Below are 23,835 nucleotides of genomic sequence, written 5' to 3'. Positions count from 1 at the left end.
ATGAGCATGTATTTCAGAGATCACCAGCTTGAATCTTGAACTTACTTTTATATTAATAGAAACGCTTCAGTTTTTGCAATAATTATAACGGGAATTAATGGTGCCTTATATGCATTTTTACCTATTATATAAGCAAAAAATTTAGGTCTAATTATAGTTGCATGTGAAGAATGATCATAAATCTCCTGGGGGCTGAGGTGGGGTTAGATGTGATAATGATGACAATTAGGATAATGGTATCATGTGTTGGGGGCTTACCAGGTGCCAGACATTCATTTAGCGAAACACTTTGTATGCACGATCTCATTTAATCTTTGCAACAGCTGTGGAAGGTAGGTAAGGTCTGTTCTATTATTATCCCCATTTTACAGACAAGGAAACAGGAGACCTTCAGGTTTCCGGACTTTTAACCGCTTTGCATGGGCAAAGGAGCTGGCTGTACAGTAGACCGGCAACAAACGCTAGCTCCCACCCACTCACTCTGCTTGCCCTTGAACTAGACAGCCAGCACAGAGTGTGAGAAACTGGGCTCAATCCTGACCCTGGACCAAAGCTTTTCCGCACCCACCTCCCACCCCCAGCCTTCTACACTCTCGCATCCATCATCCTTTCTGGAATGGGACGATGACAGATGTGTCTTTGTGTTCTGACGAATGTACCTTCAGGTCCAGAGGGCCGCTTTCTCCTCTTCCAGGGAAGCTGAGGGAGGGCATCCCCGACAGGTAACAAACCTACAGCTTCCCTCACAGGGCCCTCTTACGGAGAGAACAGCGCTGGGGGTTTCCTGGTGATCGTTTTTTGTGATGTCGCTAGAGCCCGTGGTCTGATTTACAAGCCACTCCTCCCCACCGCTCTTTGCTCGTTTGTATCGTGGTTGGGTTTTTCTTTCTAGGAGTTGCAGGCTAAAGAGCCAAACCCTACTGAGCTGTGAGTGGTGAGGGAAAGATGGTTTTGATATCTGTACTGAGAGCATGCAGAGGCATTTCTAGAAGCACTGACTCAAATGAGAGACCACCCGGGAACCCCAATGAGACCACAGTGCTCGGTTGGGGTATGCAGTGAAACAAGCCTCGCTCGGGAGGGAGTAATGATTTGGTTTAGTGATTTTTGTTTGTTTGTTTGTTGCAAGAAGTCTCTAGAACTTCTGCAGAAGCGCTTAATGCAGCGACCTGGGAGAAGGAAAGCAGGTGCAGGGGTAGGGAAGGTAACGAGAGGAGAACTTTGTTGCCCTTTCGTTGCAAGTGTCTGCTGCCAGACGGGGGTCTTTGCAAAACGCTTAGCCAGCATTCACCGCCCTGTTTAAAATCCTTCCTTGGGTGCCCCTTGCTCTCAGGATAGAATCCAACTCGTGATGAGACTTGGCTCCGTCCCTTGCTTACCTCTCTTTCTGCCCTCCCCCCTCCCACTCCCCCTCCATGCCCAGAGCTCCAGCTACACTGAGCCAACAACCCCCGCAGCAGGCCACGTGCCTGCTCAGTGACACATCTTTGCAGCCCATTGCTTCCGCCTGGATCTTTCTTGCACACCTCTGCTAGCTCTCATTTATCTTTCAAGCTCAGCTCATCCACCACTTCCTCCAGGAAGTCCTCCCTGACTCCACTCAAATCTGAAGTGCCACACTCTGCCCTTTCCTCTCATACCATAGGACATACCACTACCTTGTGTTTGTCTATTTACCTGGCCAGACTTTAAACTATTTGAAGGTAGGGCCCTGTCCAGATTGTTTGCTGTTTATACTTCCAGAGCTAGCACGGCCCTTGGCACATAGTAAGTGCTTAGTAAACATTTGTTGGTTGAGCAGATCTCCATGGGCGCCTCTGGAGGGAGAGTGGTTCTTGCCAACACAAGGCCCCAAAACCCTGGTTCAAGTTCAGATGAGCTCACGTCTAAGAGGCAGTCTGGGGGCAGTGGGATGAGTGGAAAGATGTTCGTGCTTGAAGCCACAAGAGATAGGTTTACTTCCCCAGGCAGTACATTTTTTGCCAGATTGTAAGATCTTTAAAGGAAGAATCCTTGTCCTATTTTATTACCACACCCCCAGGGCCTAGCCAGCACAGCCCTTAGCACAGAGGAGGAACACGATCGTGTTTTTTGCATGCATGAGTGAATGAATTGTCCCGACTCTGCCCTTTATTAGTAGTATGACTAGACTGCTTACTGGGCCTCAGTCTTGTTGGCTTTGAAATGGGTATAACAATATCCACCTCTTAGGGGATTGTTTTTTGGAGTAAACAGATTATAAATGGCTCAAGGCTGGTGCTTCTTGAACGTTTCCTCCATTTTGGCTGTTAGGGGCCAGGTTTTTTAAATGCCCCACTTGCACGTTGTAAGGAAAAGCTGGGCCCTTACTCAGGCGGGTTATCAAAGTCAGCTGTTATGGGACAAGAGAAAGTGGGAGGAAAGAGGGATTTGGGCTGCTCTGAGCAAACTTTTCATAAATTGGTTAGAATCGCTGGAGGAACCATGTGACATTAACGTGACAGTCTTCCCCAGCTGGAGTCTTGCCTGTCCCTCCTCGGAAGCCTGGCATTGTGATCCCAGCTCCGTGCCGGCTCTAGGCTTGTGTCTGTTTCACAGGCCTGGTGGGGGCTGTGACAAATCTATTAAGAAAACAGTAGAGCTGCTCGTAAAAGGGACCATTTGTCCCGCCACGGTTCCGGGCAAGATGCATGGAGGTCCACTTTGCTTCTGGGCAAATCCTTGTCCCGCCCTGACACCGGGGAGAAGGGAAGGAAGAAAAAAGGGAATGAGAGAAGGATGTGTTTGCCTTTCAGAAGCTAAGAGGCATACGATTTATAAGAAGTCACTTTTCAAAAACATTTTGATCAAGAATCCCCCAGTCGGTAGCATCTGACAGATTTTCCTTCTGCCTTTACTTGTTTCCTTTTTCTTTCTTTCTTCCTCTCTCCTGCTGTCTCTCTGATATTTATCCAGCGGGTATTAGGTACTCATCACCTAAGGAAGGAAAGGGAACTGCAGCACGAAGGAAGACCCCTCTGCCCTCCAGATAAATCCCATATTTAATTTTCAGGCAGAGACGATGTCTCATTTAGCCAGTGGCTCCTTTGGGGGAATGAGATGTTCCACATAAGCAACTTTTTCCCATAACTGAAGCTTGTGTCCTATTAAGCCTAAAAAAAAAAGAAAAAAGAAAAAAACCATTTGCAGTGAAAAGTTTTAAATAAATCCTTTCCAAGTTGCCAGGCTCTGTGGGTCGGCCTGGTGTTTGCGTGCCCTCAGGATGTGTTGTATCCCTGCCTGCTAAAACGTTGACCTGTCTGGTGCCTCTGTGGACACGACTCGGGCCAGATCACAGCCTCAGAGGGTGAGACTTGGGAATGTGATCCTTGAAGCAGGTGGTCTCCTGATAAATTGTATGCTGGTGGCTCTTTCTTCCAGAGGCATAGAAAAGGCCAAAAGTCTAATTTAGGGGGAATCACACACATTTCCAGCTGGAAAAACGGTTCTCTGTAAGTGGGATGTGGCATGTGTCTGCGCGGCGCAAAGCCTCGCTGTGAGCCTCTTCCCGCTCCCTCTCGGGTCTGCGCAATTTCAGGGCTCGGCTAATCCTGCCGACTCTATTAGCACATCCTGGATGTGCAGGCTCTAGTTATTGACATCTGAACCTCCGTGCAGGGTTTAAGTGTCTGGGCATCGGAGATATTTCTCCTGGGGTTTTCTGTGTGAGCAGAGCGTGGGTGCATGTTGCTACTCTGAATGCTGGTCTCTGAAGCCCCGGGCTGGAAGGAGGAGTGTGTTCCATCCCCCACCGCTGGGCCAGCGGTGCAGGAGGGCTTTTCCGTTACTGCAAGAGACGAGCACCAAGCCGGAGAGGAGCATGCCAGGGAGGAGGGCAGGAAACAGGCCGAGGTCATGGGAGCGCTTGCCTGTCCCGTCCTGTGCTGGTTTGGCAGTGGTCCAAAGGCTAAATGAACTTGCATGCCGCTGCTTCAGGGCACTGCCCGCGGTGGAGACTGGGCTTCTTTGCACCTGCAAGTCGCCTTCCAGGTGGGCTTGTTACAGAAGACTCGTAGAGGGTGGTGTCAGAAAGAAAAAATTTCTGTCTGGAAGCTTCCGGGGTAGAGTCCGGCTATTGCAAGTGCAGAAACTTCTTGGTAGGACTCCCAGTGGGCAGATTTCCCCATGCAGGGAAACATCCGTCTGACCGGGTCACACGACTTGCCCAGGGACCCCCTCAGACAACCATCGCTGGCTGTTCCATTTCCCTGGATTCTATGTTATGATCTTACGACAGCTGCAATTGTTTTATTTATTTGCTTGCATATCTGTTACCCTCACTGTAAACACGGGGCTTCCTCCGCCTGGTTCACTGCGTGTCCCCAGTACCTGGGGCAGCCCTGGCCTAGTTCAGTGTTCGGCGAAGGAATGAAAGGCTCGTTTCCCTTTTAGCAGAGCTCTGCGTCAGGGTTATCCCGTGGGGGATGGGACCTTTCCTGGAGATCTTGGGGCCTTAGAAAAGAAAAAGACAGAGAAAACCAAGTCACAGTAACTTGGGATTTGTATAATCCTTATGAAGCCAGGCAACGGCAGGGGGAACAGCTAGGTGACATCTGGGGCTTGTCTCAAAGAAGGGCACTTTGACTCAGGTAGCTCTGGCTCCCAGGAACCTTCTTTACCCACCCTTACCCCCAAGATGTAAAGCAGGAAGAGTTTCGCAAGTTGTGGAGGCATCGAGCGTGGTGGCTAAGAGCTGGGCTCGGGACCTCTGTCTCTTACTGGCTGTTTGACCTTGGGCAAGTTATCCAAATTTGCTGAGCCTCAGTTTCTCACTCTGTAAAACGGCCATAACAATACTTGCTGCTACTTAGGGCTGTGATGAGGATTAAATGAATGACGTGAAGCACTCAGAACATTACCTGGATGTCATGCGCACTGCGTAAGTGTTAGCTCTCGTTAATTGCAGAGTCCTGCAGTCTTTGTGGCATTCGGGACCAAAAGCACCTCCCAATGTTTTCCTCAATCATCTTACACTTTCTGGTGCCAAGAGCTGTGCCCTCTCTTTGTAGATTCCGAGTTGTCTAAGTCAGCTTTTCCCAATCTAACTGAGTCATTTATTCAACACCCCGTCATGGATAAATTATGTAAATTTTGTCATATTTATATATCTACTCTCCTATTATGTATTTATTATTTATAGTCCTTTTAACTTAATTTATTTAAACACAAAAACATATCATATTATCATGAATGGAAAATTGACGTCACTTATCATTCACATAAGGTAACCCGAAAAAATATTAGATATTCAAATGGAAAAATACATGGATTAAATTCCCAATGGATATTGTTGCCTGTCCGAATCGGGACGGGGGCTAGCGCATGTGAGAGACCTTCTCTCTGCTACAGTCAGATTGGAAGGGAGGTGGGGGGGCTCAGGTTCCCATGATGTTACTGAGCATCGATTCATGATGTCCACGTTCCTCCTCACTTCCCCCTGCACTCTGGGCCGTGAAAGACTGAACGCAGAGAAAAATTGGGGAAACGTGCACAGACATTCCAAAGCAATCAGCTAGGCTGGTGATCCTCACACCTGAGCATGCATCGGATTCACCTGGAGGGCTTGTTCAAACACAGGTCGCTGCTGGCTGCGTCCTGGCCTCCGAGGGCTAACTCAGGCTGTGTCTGGGTATGTGAGCCATTCCGCTAAAGAGAACTGTCAGATCCCTAGAGAGGAACAGGATGCAGGACACCTATAAATTCCCACTTCTCCATATAGTGCATGTGCCTTTCTATTTGAATACTGAACCTCTAAGCCACCTGAGGGCAGCCATCCGGCAAAGATGTTCGCTGTGGGAAGTCAGGCTGGTGAGCACAAAAATGGCCTGGATGGGACACGTATGGCATCTTCCTGTGTGTACCCATCCTATTGACATAAAACTCTAAAAGAAAAAGACCAAGCCAGGCTGCAGTAACTTGGAATTTCTATTATCCTTGTGAAGTCAGGCAATTGTAGAGGGAAGAGCAAGGTGACATCATACGCTTGCCTGGAAGGGAGATATTTTGACTCTAAACTCTTCAACCTACTGCCTCTGAAGTGTAATACCTGTTACCAATTTCATCTTAATTGGAAGCCCTGGTTGAATGTCTCCTACAGCTTGAGCCTTTAAGAAAGGTGAGAGGCCACCTTTGGGACCACTGACCCAGGTTTTTTGTCAGTTAATCTGTTTTTCCATCTGTAAAATGGGAATGATTATAATACCCAATTTGTAAGGTGGTTATAAATACCAAATGACATAGTGTATGTAAAATGTTTAGTGCAATGGCTGGCAGATGAGTCTTCAGGTAAATGGTAGATGATGATTAGCATTGTGGTGATGATGATAGTATGGGCTGATAAGGGAAAGTGTGTTGTTTGGTATTTTTCAAAGCACGAAGTCCACATGGGCACTGTTGGTGAGACAGGTGCCACCCACTCTTGGGCCACCCAGGACTGACCTGAGAGAGTGGGATGGTGGCAGCCTCTTTCCTGAGTTAATGTCCTGGGTTGCTAAGGATCTGTGCCTTTGCAGTAGCTGCCCCATCTCATCTCACCTCACAGCTTGGTATCCAGAGCTTTCCAGACCACTAGGGCATCCCACCCACCCACTCATCTATCCATCCATCTATCCATTCACCTGTGCATTCATCCACCCATCCACTCATCTATCCGGCTATCTCATCTGTCTGCCCACCATCCATCCATCCATCCATCCATCCATCTATCCATCCATCCATCTGTCCACCCACCCATCTGTATACCTATCTATTCATTCACCTATCCATCCATCTATCTACCTACCTGTCCATTCACCCATCTGTCCATCTATCCGTCCACCCCTTATCCATCCCTCTATACATCCATCCACACATCCATCCACCCACCCATCCATCCATCTGTCCATCTTTTTCTCTCTTTCTCTCTCTCAGGTTAAAGTGCCACAACAAATGCACCAAAGAAGCCCCACCCTGTCACCTGCTGATCATCCACCGAGGAGGTAAGTATTTAACACTTCCTGTCCCAGGGGTGGGGTGGGGTGAGGGACTCCTGCAGGCCGCTGGAGACAGCGGCCCCACCCGGGCTGATTCTGGATACCTCCCCATCCCCAGACTCTTGCCTGTGTCATTCCTTCTCCTCTGACACCCATCCTTCCTGACATCTGTCTCCTTTATCCATCCCCCATGCCTGTTCTTTCTGTTCCCAGCTCCTGCAGGGGTCACTCTGATACTTTAGCCCCCAGGTCTGTCTCCTTCCTCCCTCACCCCTGCTCTCTCATCCCATCTCCTCTCCTAATTCTCAGTCTCTTCTCTTTCCCACAATCCCATCGCTTTTCCTTCCCACTAAAAAGAGGGCTGGCTGCATGTTTTTCCATTCTTTGCTCTCTGGACTCAATCAATTGGGCTTGCAGAAGTGGGCACGGGGATGGCTCTGGCTTGTATCTGCTGGTTTGGGCCATCTCTGTCCCATCCCCTGGGGCCCTGCGAGTGTGTGGACCAACCTGTCCAGGGTGGGAGATAGCAGCTATCCCTGGGAGAACCACTACCAGGCTTCCACTATGCAAAAGATAGACCAACTTGGCTAGAAAGAAAGACTAGAAGAAAAGGCTGTTCCCAGCCTGCCGAGGACACTATAGGAGGCACCTCCCTGGGAAGGCTTGCCACCCAGCTTCCAAAATATTTGCCCCGATTCTCGCCCTGTGGGGTGGTCACCCCCAGACTCCATCATCCGTATTGCAGTTCATCCCTTCCCTAAGAGACTCTAAGCCCGTGCTGTCCAATACAGTAGCTACTGGCCACATCTGACTATTTAAATTTAGACGGCTTAAAATCAAATAAGAACACAAATTCAATTACTCAGTTGCACCAGCCCTGTTTCAAGGACTGTGTGGCCACATGTGGCTACCATATTGGATAGGGCAGATGTAGAGCACTTTCATCGTCACGGAAAGTTCTAGTGGACATGGAGGGCCAGACCCTTGCTATTCAAAGCATGATCCATGGACCCAGCAACGTCAAGGCCACCTAGGAACTTGTTAGAAGTGCGTAGTTTCTGGCCCCACCCCAGACCTGCTGAATCAAAATCCGCATTTTTAACACACTCTGCAGCGAACTCCCGTGCACTCGAATGTTGAGACGTGCTGCTCTGTGTAAGCTAGATGCCTACTAGGGGCAAGTTAGTAACCTAAGGGAGAGAAGCCGGCCAGATGGGGGCTGTGGCACACTGGAGAGCCCAAGTGTCATCTGGAGAGGGTGGCCTCTCCAGTAACAACGTGGACCTGTGTTGCTGGCATTTCTGACATTTCAAACAAAAGCCCAAAAAGAGAGTTTTATGTGCCATATGCTTATTTTTAAATGTTAGCAACTTATTGAAATATTTTAAACTATTGGGGTTACCCTCTTGCGATCCCCCAATCTGTAGGTTGGATGGAGCCTTAGAGCCACCAGGGAGCAACGCCAGGGTAGCAACTTGCTAATCTGGTACCTGCCCAGCCTCCTTCCCCATCTCCCGCTTCTCCCCACTCGCCTCCCCTGGCCCTGGTCAGTGCCTGTTTTAGGGAATCTGTTCTATTTTAGAATGAACCCAGGGGAAACTTAAAGAAGGAGACAAACTGCTGCTGAAAGCACCGTGATATGTCCCAAAGCCATCGGGCCATTGGTTTTCGATGATTTTGGCATTGTTTATGACCACTAAGAGAGAACATTGCGAGTGAAGGCAAAGCCATCAGCTTCGCTTGCCCCTTCCCACCCCTCATCCTTAATGGGAGCCGTCTGGTCCCTGAATGACTGTCTGCGCCCAAAGAGGCTGTTATAAAACCTGAATTCTCACCTCTCATGAGCCCCTGCCTCGGGTCAGCGTCACTGGGGAAATCGCCTCCCACCTACTTCCTCTCCGTGGTGGGTTCTGCGGGAGCCCAACTCCCACGTGGAGGTGACAGATAGCCTGCTGGAAGGCGACCCGCTCTCGGGCGTTGACATTTGGAGAAGGGCTCCCTCCCACCCACCTTAAGGCCGTGCTCCCTTGGCTGGAAGGAGGCAGGTGCCTGTACGTGCAAATCACACTGAACTTTCCAGAAGTCCAACAGCTTCTTGCTCTTTCCCCCGTTGGTTGGAAATTCAAAATATAGTCAGTTTCCATGGTGATGGCAGCTCAGGCTAAGCAGAGGAATTAAGTCCCTGGGTCAGTCCAAAGCTTTAACTTCTTAACCAACACTCTCCTCTCACCCCCGCGATAAAAAAGAAAAGAAAAAAATTCAGCTAACAAGTAATACCGGGCATCAGGTTTGCATTTGAGCTGCTCACTTTTGTCCCTCACCGTGTTCCCTGTGAGTAGTAGAAATGACAGAATGGAGAGGGACTTGCATGATGTGATTCGGATCAGGAAGCATGAATTTAGCATCAGCTGTTTACCCAGCCCCCTGGGTGGCCCTTGGCATGATACCGAGGGGAGGGCGGGAGCAGCTGAGCCTCTCTGGAAGTGTTTCAATGTACAACAGGCTGCCCAGGCCTGAGAAATCTCCAAAGTAACAAAGAATGATTGAGAAAGGAAGAAGGTTAGACGGTCAGGGACAGGTGCCTTCCTGAGGCACTAACTATGGCCCCTGAGAAATTAGGGACCTCTCGTGTTTCAAATGAGTTTCAATTCTGAAATGGATACGAATACGAAACAAGTATGGCATTGAAAATAAAACCTGATAGATTCATTTTTATAATTTTTAATTGTGCAAAGTCATATATTGACAATACAAAAATGTTAGAAAGCACAGAGAATGCCCAGATCCACCACAGTGACAGAACGACTATCACTTTTAGTGAATTCTCTTCCAGCTCTAAGGGTGGGCCTTCGAGGTGGGGTCTGAGCTACGCTCTCCTGGCATAACCAAAGCCAAAGCGGTACTTAAACTCCCAAATTGGTGTTTTTGCCCCTACGGACCCAGCAAGGTTAGTCCGGACAGAGTCCGTCCCGTGTGACATCAACAACCCTCTAAGGAAGCCACCCCGGTATTCGGACCTGCACATCAGTCAGACGCTCCCCAAAACCAACAAAATCAACAAGGTAAGGCTGGGCTTCCTCTGGGTCTGCATATGTGGGTCTGGTACTGCCAGATGTGGGTAGGAGGGAGGAAGGGATTGGTCCAGCATTCCCTCCCAGCACCCCCTGGGCCCTCCTAATTCTGTGTGGTTGCTGTTGAGTAAAGCTTGGAGGACATCCATTGATCAGTGGAGAGATTCGTATGCCAGGAACCTCATTTAGAGGGAAGGCACCTGGGAATGAGAATGGATGAGGATGTCCAATAGGTCGCCACAGAGGTGGGAAGAGAGACTTAAAGGGAGTTGCCTTGATGGTCCAGACCTCAGCTGGTCGGCCTTGTGAGAGGTTTCCCCGTCTGCTGGCACCAGCTTTGCAGATGCTTCTGGGCTTTCTGATACGTCTGTTGAATCACCTTCAATGTAACACGACAGCTTGAGAAATCACCTGTTGGCATGTGCAAACTTTGCCTCCTACTGTGGGGCTGGAAGTGTCCCTGGCATAGCTTTGGTGCAGCCCCATCAACAGACCAAACGAAGGATGTGGAAATCATTCCAGAAATTTCTAGGCCACAATGAACAGGTGCACAGAGGACCCCCTGCTGACCACCTGTGTGAGGGCAGAAGCCCACCAAACTGGCTAATGTTCTGAACTCAGGCCCCCAAAGATGTCCCACACACCCAACCTCCATCAGAAGCTCAGAAGGAGACCCCTGTCCCTTGGTTGGAGGGTCAGGAATTGGGACAGAGCGCAGAGGGGATGGTTTGTTCCATGATGTCTAGGGACTCAACTGGGAAAACTCACACAGATGGGGTCTGGTGTCCTCTAGAACTATGATCCCCAACGCCCAGGCCACAGACCAGCACCCATCCATGGCCTATTAGGAACTGGGCCGCACAGCAGGAGGTGAGCAGCAGGGGAGCCAGCGAAGCTTCGTCTGTATTTACGGCCGCTCCCCATCACTCGCATCACCGCCTGAGCTCTGCCTCCCCCCCTCCCCCACCCCCAGTCCGTGGAAAAATTGTCTTCTGTGAAACCAGCCCCTGGTGCCAAAAAGATTGGGGACTGCTGTTCTAGAACAGGGACTGGCAAACTGCAGCCCACAGGCCAGATCCATTCTGCCACCTGTTTTTGTAAATAAAATTCTATTGGAACACAGCCACACCCATATTTTCTGTGGCTGCTTTTGTGCTATAAAAGCAGAGTTGAGTAGTCATGGGCATGGCCTGCAACGCCTGAAATATTTACTCTCAGGTCCTTTATAGAAAAAGTTTTCTGACCCCTTGTTTGCAGGCTCCTACACTCACATGTCTGGTTTGTGGGCTGGGATGAGTTTAAGTCTGGGCTCAGCAGAGATGCCAACTAGAGTACCCACGTGTGAACTTGCCTTGTGGCTTGGGCTTCCTCACAATATGGCTGCTTTAGGATAATCAGGCTTCTTACACGGCAGCTCCTGGCTCAAAGAACAACTGAATTAGCCAACGAGGTAGAACTTTGGCAGTGTCATTTCTGCTCTACTTTGCTAATGAAAGCAGTCACAGACCTGCTCAGGTGCAAAGGGAGGAGACGTAGACTCCCACTCTTGATGGGAAGAGTGCAGGCATGTGTAGTCAGGTTTTAAAATGCCCATGGTGGGCAGTAAGAGCACCAACCTTAGACGGTTGTTGTGGGGATGGAATTAAATCATCAGCATTTAAAAGCACTCGGTGAAGTTGCTGGCACATAGTAGAGTGTCGAGGAAATTCTAGGGATTATTAACAGCTTAAATCTTGGGGCCTCCCATCAAAATGTCAGACTGAGTTCACTTGTCCTTGTTATTCGCAGAAGATATAGTTCTCTGGGAGAGAGGGTCCCCACCTCTGGAAGGGCAGAGGGGGTTGAAATGCTGAGGCCCCTGGGAAGTAACTGTGCATCCTTCGTGACCCATTCTTTCCTTTGTGACATCGTGAGGGACGAGGAGCTCAAAGTCACCTTGAGACCTTTCTCTCTGGCTTTACAAACACAGTGAGCCTCTTGGTGTTAGATGGGACAGGAACACGGGTCAGATGGATCAGTGCCTGTGACATTGTTCTGCTTGTCTGCCAGCAGGAGAATTTGATAAGGGAAATACATTCACCTCTATTAAGGAAGCAGCTTGGACACGAAGGTGGACGGATCTATCATAGGGCTGGGTTATTTTCTCCCCTTTCTCTTCTCACTGCCTTCGCGCAGATTCCCCTTGTCAGGCGATGATGTGGTTAGTGCAGTACCTTTCTGAGCCAGTTTGGGCTGAGGATTTTCTTTTCATTGCTCGCTGTCTTCTCTCCTGTCTAGCTCAGTCAATCCAGGTCCAGAGAGGCCTTGTTTTTTCACCTGGCACGGTGGTTGGAGTGTGGATTTTGGAGGCCGGGCTTGCAGCTCAGCTCCCTAACTTGCTGTGTGACTGTGGGCAGGTTATTTCAAGATCTGCCTGCCTTAGTCTTCCCCTCTGTAAAATGGGCAGTATTACAGCTGGTGTTACTGGGGTTGTGGAGAGGATTACAGTGCATGATATATATAAAGGATTTGGTCCAACACTGAACACTCAGGGCCAGGAAGTAGCTTGATGGTGAAGAGAAGGTGGAGGAGGAAGAAGCTAACTATTCTTAGCTTGTAGGAGAAGTAAGAAAGAGAGGAAGAGGAAGGAAGAAGAAGAGGAGGAGGGAGAATGGAGGAGGAGGAGGATGAAGAACAGAGGAGTAGGAGATGGAGGAGGATGGAGACGGAGTTGGTTGGAGAAGCAGCAGCAGCATTAGCATCTGCCAGTCCCTTAGGGGACCAGTCTGCTACCCTCGTGCTTCACATCCCGGCATCAGAACACCTCCCAGAGTGGAGGCAGAGATCTGCCTGCTGCGGTGGAGCTGTCCAGAGCGGCTGCGTGCCGGCTTGCTGTTGTCAGTGGGCTGCAAGGAACAGAGGCCTGCCTAGGCTGGCTCAGAAAAATTAGTTGTCTATTGTGAGAATGGACATGGGGCAGTAAGAGAAATGGCAGTCACCATTTAGGAGCTGCGTCTCGTGACACTAGACACAGAGGATGGTCTTGAGCTTGGGCCAGCTCCTTGGACCCAGTGCAAGTGGTCGTTGTCCTGGCCCTCTGTCATGGCAGTGACTCAGCCACTCCTTGTGTGTCGCCCTGCTCTGTTACTGCTGGCTGGAGTCCTTGTCCTCTTGTCTTTTCTCTGTCTCCATATCGTTCCTCCCCCTGATAACCCTCAGCTTCTTTGCTTTCTGGCTGTTCTGGCTCCTCTGTTCTCCTTGAGCCTCGTCTCATCTCAGCCTTTGCTCCTGATGCTGCTCTTCTTCCTGTTGGCCCATGGGAAGCCATCATTTCACCCTGTGCCCTAGGTCACTGACCGGCTGCCATGGTACTCTGACCTGTGGTCCTGTGTTGGGAGTGGGGTCTGGCGGTCACAAGACAGTGTGTCTGTCTAGGGCCATCCACTCAGCACTGGTGGCAGAGTTGGAGGGTGGGGAGAGCTTCCCTAGGAAACGTCCACGAGAAAGCAGTGATCCCACCCCACATCCAAGTCAGTGCTCAGCCATGGGGTGTGGGGACCTGGGAAGTAAACGCACTTCTGTTTGATTTCCAGAGTCTGATGTGGGTTTCTTATTCCTCAGTACAGCTTTGTGTTTCTGCTTCTGGGCTGGGAGTTGGGACCCGTGTGTGACTCCAGGAAGTCACCCCCCTCTCTGAGTCTCACTGTCCCTACCTACAGAATGAAGAGGTTGGACTGGATGGTCCAGAGGGATGTTTCCAGATCTTATCTGTGTGCAGAGAGAGGAATGATGCCATCAGCCCTTCCCTGCACAATCTGGTAAAGTTTCCCTCTGATGGAACATAGCTGCCAGTCATGGGGCCCACGGGGACACAGATCCGGGTCTGACCTACAGAAGGAACTTCCCCTCCCACTGTAACAGTTCTGCCAGGGAAAGTGAGCACCGCATGCATGCATGAGTCTGTTTATTCACATCTGCCCCGAGCTATAACGATGATAAAGACCCAGTTCCTGTCCTTAAAGAGGGAGAGATAATTCCTTCCTCCATAAAAGCAATTCTTCCCTCCTTCTACCTTTCCTTCCTTTCTTGGACTCACTGATTCATTCATTCATATGGCATTTATTAGACACCTCCTAAGTTTGTGTTTGTGCTGAGTTCTGCAGATTCCAAGATGAACAAGAAGACACAGTCTAATGGGAAGACGTATCCCTTCCTCCTCCCTCCCTCCCTCTCTCTCTTTCTCTCTCTCTCTCTCCATCCTCTCAACCCTTCCTCCCTTCATTTCTTTCTTCTCCATGTTCATGGATCGGAAGAGTCAACATAGTTAAGATGTCAATTCTCCTCAAAATCAATATACAGGCTTAACACAGTTCCTGTCTTGATCCCAGCAAGATTCTTTCTGTAGTTAAAGACAATATTATTCTAAAAGTTCTATGAAAAAAAACAAAGGAACTAGAATAGCTAAAACGATTTGAAAAAGAATGAAGCAGGAGGATTCAGTGTATCCAATTTCAAGATATATTTATTATATAGCTGCAGTAATCAAGACTGAAAATGGTATACCCGTGGCAAGTACGCACACTACAAGATGTTCACTATCATTGGCCATTAGGGAAATGCAAATTAAAACCAGAAGGATATGTCACTATACTCTTACTAGAATGGCTAAAATAAAAAATAGTGACGACACCAAACGCTGGCTAGGATGCAGAGAAAAATCACTCATACTTTGCTGGTGTAAATGGTGCAGCCACTCTACAGAACAGTTTTTTTCATTTTCTTTAAAAACTAAACATGCTATTACTATAGTATCCAGAAATTGCACTCCTGGCATTTATCCCAGAGAAATAAAAACGTGATGTTCACATAAATCCTGTACATAAATGTTTATAGCAGTTGTATCCACAACAGCCAACAAGAGGAAACAACTTAGATGTCCTTCGGTGGATGAATGCTTAAACAGCGGTACGTCCATATCGTAGACTATTACTCAACAGTGAAAAGGAACTATTGATACTCGCGACAATTCAGATGGAATCTACAGGGAATTATTAATATTCTGAGTGTAGAAAGTCAATCCAAAAAGGTTACACACTGTGTGGTTCCATTTATGTAACCTTGAAATGGCAGTCATAACAAGATGAGAGAATTGAGTTTCTGGCATCTTGAGTGTGAAATTCTCGTGGGCATCCAAGACATGTTGAAGAGGCTGTTGGTTATCTGAGTTGGGAGTGAGATCAGGGACTGAGCCCTGGGGCTCACTGACATTAGTGGGTCCCAGAGAAGAGGCAGAACCAGCAAAGGGGATTGAGAAGGGGTGACCAGTGAGACAGAAGGAAAACCAGGGGAGTTCTGCGTTCTGGAAGGCAAGTGAGAAGTGTGCCAAATGCTGCAGAGGGGACCGATGCGTGGATCTGACCCATGTCCAAGAGTGGTGTCAGAGGAGGGGTGGACACAAAAGCCATTTTGGGGTGGGTTTCAAAGAAAGAAGCCTGGAGCCAGTAAGTCTGGATAACTCTTCAAAGGGGTTTGCTGCAGGAGGAACAGGGATGGAAGGTGGTTGGAAGTAGGGGTTGGACCAAAGGAATTTGATTATAAAGATGGGAGAGGGCACAGCATGTCTATATGCTAATAGGAATAGTACAGTAGAAAGTGAAAAGTTGAAGAAGGTTCTAGAAAAAAAAATTTGTTTAGACGGGAGAGATGATGTTAGGGATGCATCAAAAGAAAGTGAAAAATGGACCCCGTTGAGAGTGAAAATTGTCACATGCAACTGTGCTGAGAATTTTACGTGCTTCTGTGTCATTAATCTTCATGCAGCCCTGGGCGTTTGACATTACGATTATTCCCATTTTGCAGCAGACAAAACAAGGCGTGCAGTGGTTAAGCATTTTGTCCCAGATGCACGGGGAAGAGGTGGCTGTGGGGTTTGAATCTGCTTCTGTTAATTTCCTGGTGCTGCCGTGACAAGTGGCCACACACTGAGGGACTCAAACAAGAGAGATTCATCCTCACACAGTTCTGGAGGCCAGAAATCCGATGTCAAGATGCCAGCAGGGTTGCCTGGGGGAGGCTGTGAAGGGGAGTCTGTTCCACGCCTCTCCTGGCTTCCGGTGGTCCCGGCAGTCCTTGGCTTGTGGCTGCATCATTCCAGTTCTACTTCTGTCTGCTCTCTGTGTCTGCCCTATCCTGTCTCTTACAAGGATATTTGTCATGGATTTCGGGCCCACCCTAATCCAGGACGATCTCATCTCAACATCCTCACCCTAATTACATCTGCAAAGACCCTTATTCCAAATGAGATCGAACTCTGAGGTTCTGGGTGGGCTCATCTCTTGGGGGATGCTATTCAACCCCCTACTCTGCTTCTAAGGCCACCTCATCAAGGCACACGTGGATCCTATCTTCGTCCTGTTTTCGAGCTGGTGCAGGCAGCGAGGAGAGACAGGCAGTGTTGGCTCCAACTGAGTCATGAGCGAAGATGCCGCGGGCTCACGCTCACGCTCCCTCTGGCGCCGTCAGGCTGTTGATTGTTTAATAAACACTCAGGAGGAGAGGTGTCAGGACAGGAGGAGTGTTCTGGGCACCTCAGCGTGGGATTTTCCAGAGTCAAAAAGGCCCCGGGCACATGGCTGTCACCTGTGTGGTTTTCATTACGTGGTAACGTCGCATGCTGGAGTCCGGGCAGTAGATAGGGATTTGACTCCAGAAACTGTTCCTTCCATGGCTGGATACAGGCGGTGGGCATGGTGAAGGAGGCAGGACTGTGGAAGGATCTGGTGAGGGAGGAAAAGGCAAGAGTTGCTGAGGATGCTGGGGTGGCGGGGCCTCTTCCTGCTCCACTCATCCTTTCGGCTGTGTCTCCATGTCCCAGCCTGTCCCTGACGCCTGCCCTGTTTTCTCTCTGCAGGACCACATCCCCGTCCCTTACCAGCCAGACTCTAGCAGCAACCCCTCATCCACGACGTCCTCCACGCCGTCCTCGCCGGCACCCCCTCTTCCCCCCAGCGCCACGCCGCCTTCTCCCCTGCACCCTTCACCGCAGTGCACGAGGCAGCAGAAGAACTTCAACCTGCCAGGTACCTCCATGCCTGGGGAGACGTGGGGTGGGCAGCAGTAGAGGGGCAGAGATTAGGGAGGGGGCGTGTTTGTGCCAGCACCATGGTGGAGCCAGCCCATGCTTGAAGGTTGATGACCAGAGAGGGCCAAGGTGGTGCGTGGACTGACCTTCACCATGTGCTGGGCAATTGCCATTGTTACCGTATTTAATCTTTAGAGTAGCTGCAAGGTCAGTATGACCAGCTCCGTTTTACAGATAAGGAAAGTGAGGCTCAGGAAGGTGCAGGAACTCTTGGGGACTCTGTCTTCTGGTAAGCAGCAACCCAGTGTCTTCACCTAAGTCACAGAAGGGAGTCATTCGCGCTGGAGCTGGCAGTTGTTGTATGAGCTCAATCGGTTAAGATTGGCAGCAGGACCCTGTGCTGAAGATCTGGGGGGACACACGCCTGGGCGGTCTGCATTCCTAGTTTTAACCCAGATGTCTGCACGGGGCTGTGAGTGGGCAGCCTGGTCTCCCGTGTTTCTGCTCTGTGACTTCACCTCCAAAAGAGCATGGTTGGATGAGATGATCTGGAAGGTTCCTCCAGCTCATGAATTCCAGAGCACTCGTGCTGTCAACCAGGGAGTATACACTGGGCTTTGAGAGGATGGTAGAGAAGCCACTCATTAGACATTCTGGCTTCCTGGCCCCTTTTGTCATTAGATCTAAGAAGGGGACACTTTTCTTCCTTCAGGTGGACCAGACCTAAGGGTCTCCCCACCTCTTCTGGGGCCCAGCCCAGTTCCTCTTCAAGAGCCCCAAGAATGATTCCAACTCGGCCATAGTTTTCACACTGCAGCCAACTTCAAGAGGGAGGCTGATGGGACTGGCTTGGCCAGTTGGAACCAGGGTCTCGATCTGTGTTGTTCGATGTGGCATCCACTAGCCACAGGTGGTGATTTAAATTTAAATGAATTAGAATTAAATATAATTAAAAATGAAATTCCTTGGTTACACCAGCCACATTTTGAGTGCTCAATAGCACTTGTGGCTGGTGGCTGCCATATTGGACAGCTCAGGGATAGAACATTTCCATCATCACAGAAAGTTCCACCGGATAGTGCTGCTCTAGGGGCCAATTTCCTCCTTGGCCATTGAGCTTGACCAGAGGCAGGAGGGGAATCCCAGGTCCTCAGCCACAGGTCACACCTCTGAGCTTAACCAGCCACGAGTGGAGTATGAATGGAACTAAACTTTTGGGGAAGGTATTTTGGCATTGTCCGTTAAAGTTTTAAATGTGCCTTCGACTGGCAACATCACTCCCAGGAATTCATATACAGAAATGCTCACATTAGGGTATAGGGACCTGTGTGTAAGGGCTTCATTGCAACAGTGAAAAACCGAAATCAGCCCAAAATGCCCATTAAGAGGAGAATGGTTGAATACACTGTAATATATCTGTATAACCAAATACCCTGCAACCTTTAAAAAGAATGCAGTACTCCGTAGATTTCCTGATATGGAAAGATATCCATAATTTTAAGTGGAAAAACAAATGATTTGCAAAATAGCTGGTATAATAGCATTCTATTTGTTCTAATATTACATACATTTAGGTGTGTGTGTAAGTGCGTATATACATATATGTGCACAAAAAAGTCCGTAAGAACTTCATGCTGGCTGCCGCGGGAGAGGGGTTTTCTCTCGGGCACGTCTATAACGTATATAACCGGTAGCATGCATCAGTTTAGAACTGAATAATAATTTTAGATATGCAATGCTGAAATGGAAAACAAAATAGGACCTTTTAGGAGTGCAGTCGAACCTCCCTCCCACCCCCTTAGGCAGTTTTAGCAGAATTCCCCCGGGGTCTTGTTCACACAAGGACTGGTCACATGCCCCACTCTTGATGGAAAGCCTGTGTTGATGGAAAATTGAGCTTTGGTTATGGTTCCCTGGCAGATATTGAGTTTTCTGGAGGCTGCTTAAGCTAATGCCTAGGCATGTCAATGTCCCCAGCACTGATTTCATCTAGAACATTCTTGTCCAAAGGAGCTGGAAGGTTAACAGCCTTTGGCTCATCTGTTAACCTCAGGACATGCGAAGAGACCCAGGGCAGCATGTGCAGGTTTGGTGATGTTCTGTGCTCTGCCAGTAGGCTGGACCTATTTGTTCTCTGCCCTTCCCTGAGTCCTGGTGCCATGTTGGACATGGCCCAGTGTAGGGTGGAGTCGAGAGTGCTGTGTGGACAGACGGACCTGGGTTTGGATCCCAGCTGTGCGCCTTCCTTGCTGTGTGGCTTTAAGCAGGACACTGACTCTGTTTAGGTCACAGTTTCTCATCAATAATGTGGGGCTAACAGTTCAGGGTAGTGGTGACATCTATCATGGCCAGGTACATGGAGTGGCTTGGTAAAGGATTGTTTTGTGAATTTCTGAGACGAGAGTATTCAAATACCTTCTTTCTTTGGAGCCACCTGGGGCCATCTTGGTACACACATGCACACATCACAACAGGCAATGGCAAATTCTAACAGCTCAAGGGGAGGAAACAAGAGGCAGCGTCTGCATTTGGTGGAGACTGCGGGATTTCTGAGATCTCGCTGGGGCTCAGGAGAGTGTCTTCTCCCTCTCAGAACTCTCCCCACCCCCATTGCTCTACCCTGATTCCGTCTTTATGTTGCTCACTCCATGCTGCGATCTTGTTTAGGTACTCACCTGTCTAGAGTCTGTCTCCTCTGTCAGAAAGTCAGCTCCTTGAGACCAGGTGACGTGTCTTCTTCACTCACCACTCTACCTTCAAAGCCTAACACGTTCATTGTCTACTATGGAAGGCACTCATTGACTGTTTGTTGAACAAATGAATGACCTGAATTTCATCCACTGCCCAGAACTGCAGTTTTTTCTTTTCCACTTGTCTTCTCAGCCCTCAGACTGCATTATCCATTCGTTTTGTTAACAGGTATTTATTGAGCATCTATTGTGTACCAGCTACCATGCTAAGTGCAAAGTATGGAGTGATGAACAAACCAGATATGGCCTGTGGCTGTTGTAACCACAAACTTAATGGCTTAAAACAACACAAATTTAATATCTTATAGTTCTAGAATTCAGAAGTCCAAAATGGGTTTTACTGGGTTTAAAAAAAATCAAGGTATCAGCAGGTCTGATTTGTTCTGGAGGTTCTTGGGGAAAATCCACTTCCTTGCATTTTCCTGGCTTCAAGAGGCTGCCCACATTCCTTTGTTTGTGGCCCCTTGTCACCTCCAACCTCTGCCTCCGTGGTTACAGCTTCTCTCTCTCTCCCTGACTCTGACCCTCCTGCCCCCTCTTATAAGACCCCTTGTGATGACATTAGGTCCACCCTGTTAATACAGGATAATGTCCCCACCTCAAGAGCCTTAACTTAATCTCCTCCATGAAGTCCCTTTTGCCTTGTAAGGTAAACGCAGTCACAGTTTCCAGGAATTAGAATGTGCACATCTGGCGGGGGCGGGGTCGCATTCTTTTGTCCACAACGGTTCTTACTTTTGCAGAGTTTATAGCACAGTGGGAGAGACAGATGTTAACCAAGCAAACATTCACGTGAAAATAGGATTATACATCATGATAAGGGAAGGATTATCAATTGTAAAGGGAAAGAGCAGTGCTGCGGGCAAACGCGATAGGAGAGCACGTTTGGGTTGAAGGTCAAAGATGGCTGAGTTCTGAAGGCGGGGAAAGCAGGGCACGGGCCCTGTGGCAGGAAGGGGCTGAAAGAACATCACGGTGGCATCCCACGTGCCATAAACTAGGGAAAATGGCACCACGCTGCAGAGCTGAGGCCTGGCAGGGGTTTAGCTTTTATTTGAGACCCACTGGGAAGCAGTTGATAGGTTCAGGCAGACGATGACTTGGTCCTTCTTCCTGGCTTCTAGAAGACCACACCGGCTGCTCTCTGGAGGGGCCTTAGGGTCACAGTGGAGTCTCCTCCTAAGTGGCCCGCCTGTCTCTCCCAGCGCCTTTGCAGCCAGGTCCCAGGCGCTCTCGGATGCCAGCAAGCCAGCAGCCACTCAGCTCTCCCGAGCGGCCCGCTCGGGTCACCAGCTGTTCTTTGGAGCCACTTCTCACGGGTGTCTGTTATCAGCGGGAAGAGCAGGTCTCCCAGCGACATCTTTCCTCCTCTTCTGGCCACTCATGTCCCTCTGAGTCATCAGGAACGAGCTGTTCTATGGCACACAGAGGGGTTGAGGAGGGCTCTGGCTCTGGGCGTGGCGGCATCTGCCGGTGTCTCGTTGCCCGACACCTGTCCCTTCTCAGACTCTTGGTCTCCACTGCCCACCCCCTCCTTCTCAAAAGCACGTAACTGCCAGCCAACCTCTTGTGCAGATACCAAGTCCCCATCACAGCCAGAGCCGGGGAGGGAGGAGACCAGCTAAGCCTCTTGAGAACCACGGGTAGTTTTTCTTTTTCTTAATTTTAGCCCCTTGTTAACTAATAAAACGGCTACGTGCAATGAAAAACCTAGGCTATCCAACAGGAAAAAAAAAAATAATAAGGTCCCCAAAGTCACGGAGGATGCTTTTCTTTTAAAGCTTTGCTTTGTCACTTTGAGTACGTTGCTTTCTGTCCTATAGACCCCATTTTCTAGAATCAAAAAATGCATCTATTGGGACTCCAACTATTTGCAATCATCAGGAATTGGACTAAGCCCGAGGTTTCTGCTGTTTTATCTATGATAAAAAGAGAGTTGATTAACTCAATAAATGAGTGTCGCACACCCACTGGTACAGGCACAGGCCCAGGAGTTTGGTGTCCTGAGATAGTAGGACTTGTTCTCTATCTTGAAGGAGTTTATAAATCACTTCCGACCTCGGGGGCAATGTTCCGTCCGCTTCCCCAAAGCAATTGATTTAGCACTTAAAACTGTCCGGTTGTTTCTTAATTATAAATCATTCTTGTCTATTAGTAAAGAGAGCGTGGAAAGAGGTTTGTTTATTCACCACAGCTAATACTTCTTCAGCACCTTCTGTACACTCTTATCCCACGCAATGATGATCCTAACCCTTTGAGGAAGGGACTCTTACTGTCCCCATTTGCACACGTGGACCCTGAGCCTTGGACAGACTTGCTTCAGCTTTTACGAGTAGCCAAAGGCAGAGCAAGGATTCTACCCTACAGGACCCGACTCTAGGCTCGAAACTACCATGCTAATATTTGGAAAACCAACTCCAGAGGCGGCTGTCCCCACATGCCATCAAATTCTGGAAGTGCATTCACCAGTTTGGACTCATGTCTGACCACATCCCTGCCCCCTTCACTTACTTAAGGATCTAAACCTCTTTGTACTCTTCGTACCCCGCCCTAGACACCCCTATTCTAGGCGCCGTACCCTAATGGAGTAAGTGGTCATGTTAGAAACCGTTGAAGTTTCTGAGACCCCCGGGCTCTGCTGAGTGAACTAGAAATAAAAGGAATTATAGAAGAACCAACAGTTAAATCCAGGAAATTTCTTTTTAGCTATTTTTCCCCTAAATACAGAAGTTAATTCATGCTTGTGGTAGGCAGAATCATGCCTCCCCCAACCACCCCCGAAAAAGATGTCCGTGTCCTAACCCCAGGATCTGTGAAAATGCCACTTGACGTGACCAAAGGACCTTGGCAGATGAGGTTAAGCTATGGGTCTTGAGATGGAAAGAGGATCTTGCATGATTATCCAGGCGGGCCCTAAATGTAGGCACAAGCCATCTTGTGTGAGCGAGGCAAGGTCAAGGGCAGAGGAAGGAGGGGGCACAGCCGAAGCAGAGGTCGGAGTGATGCAGGAGCCCCCAACAGCCAGAACAGACAAGCAGAGGACTTTCCTAGAGCCCCCAGAAGGCACCAGTTCTGCTGACATCTGATTTTAGCCCTTTCAGACTCATTTCAGACTTTCGTCCTCCAGAACTCCAGGAGGATAAATTTGCGTTTTCTTAAGCGAGTAAGTTGATGGTAATTTGTTACAGCTGCACAAGGGGAAATTAATATACAATGTTCAATATAGAAAATTTGGAAAACACAGGAAAAGCACAAAGGATTTTTTTTTTAAAGTCACTGGACTCACTCTGCCAAAAGGGAAAGAATTAATATTTTGGATTATGGCTTTATAGACTTTTTCTCTGCGTGTGTGTAATGATGCATTGGACCAAAATGGTATTATACTCAGGATGCCTCTCTGAGTTGGAATGGTCTGATGGTAGGGAGCGTGAGGTGTCAGGTGGGACAGCTGGCTTGGGTGTTTAGAGTTCTGGTTTCTTTATACATAAGCTCAGTCCCTTGCATTTCAGGGTGTTTGCAGAAGTGTGGAAGCTCTCAGGTGGGCAGAGAATGACCCCGTGGTAGCCACGGGAGCCTAATTTGGTACTCAAAGGGACATCTTCTGCGGGGGGCACTGACTCGGATTTTTTTTTTTTCTTTTGCCAGCGTCTCACTACTACAAATACAAGCAGCAGTTCATCTTCCCAGGTGAGTTTTGTGTGAGCTGGAAACAGCCCCTCTGAACAAGCCCCGCTGAGTCGCGGGGAGCTGCAGGAATTAATGGAGGTGAATGTCGTCGTGGGGGTAAGATCTGAGCAGGTGGTAGTGGAGTCACCTTACCCCAGGGCAGTGGCTGAACATGGGAGAGGAGACTGTAAAGGGGGGAGGTCCCAGGGCACAGTGCAGAGGCCAGAGAGGGTGGTGTGCCGTGGAAGTGGGCACGGTGGGGTGGGGTCTAGAGCCACATGGCAGGAGAGAGATGGCCA

General features: G+C 49.0%; 1 protein-coding gene across 1 annotated transcript in view; it reads left to right on the top strand.

Moving 5' to 3' along the window:
• The window catches only part of KSR2 (kinase suppressor of ras 2), a 360,941-nt gene that overhangs the window by 287,842 nt on the left and 49,264 nt on the right, over nucleotides 1-23,835 (top strand). Inside the window, 4 exon segments of the mRNA XM_012650173.1 lie at nucleotides 6,928-6,993; nucleotides 9,925-10,051; nucleotides 16,950-17,118; nucleotides 23,516-23,557. Coding sequence (XP_012505627.1) covers nucleotides 6,928-6,993; nucleotides 9,925-10,051; nucleotides 16,950-17,118; nucleotides 23,516-23,557 — 404 coding nt within the window.

The sequence above is a fragment of the Propithecus coquereli genome, unplaced genomic scaffold (assembly GCF_000956105.1).
Source record: "Propithecus coquereli isolate 6110/MARCELLA unplaced genomic scaffold, Pcoq_1.0 Scaffold314, whole genome shotgun sequence".
NCBI classification, from domain to species: domain Eukaryota; kingdom Metazoa; phylum Chordata; class Mammalia; order Primates; family Indriidae; genus Propithecus; species Propithecus coquereli.
Note: the sequence above shows the minus strand (reverse complement) of the source record. Positions and strands in the feature narration are given on the sequence as shown.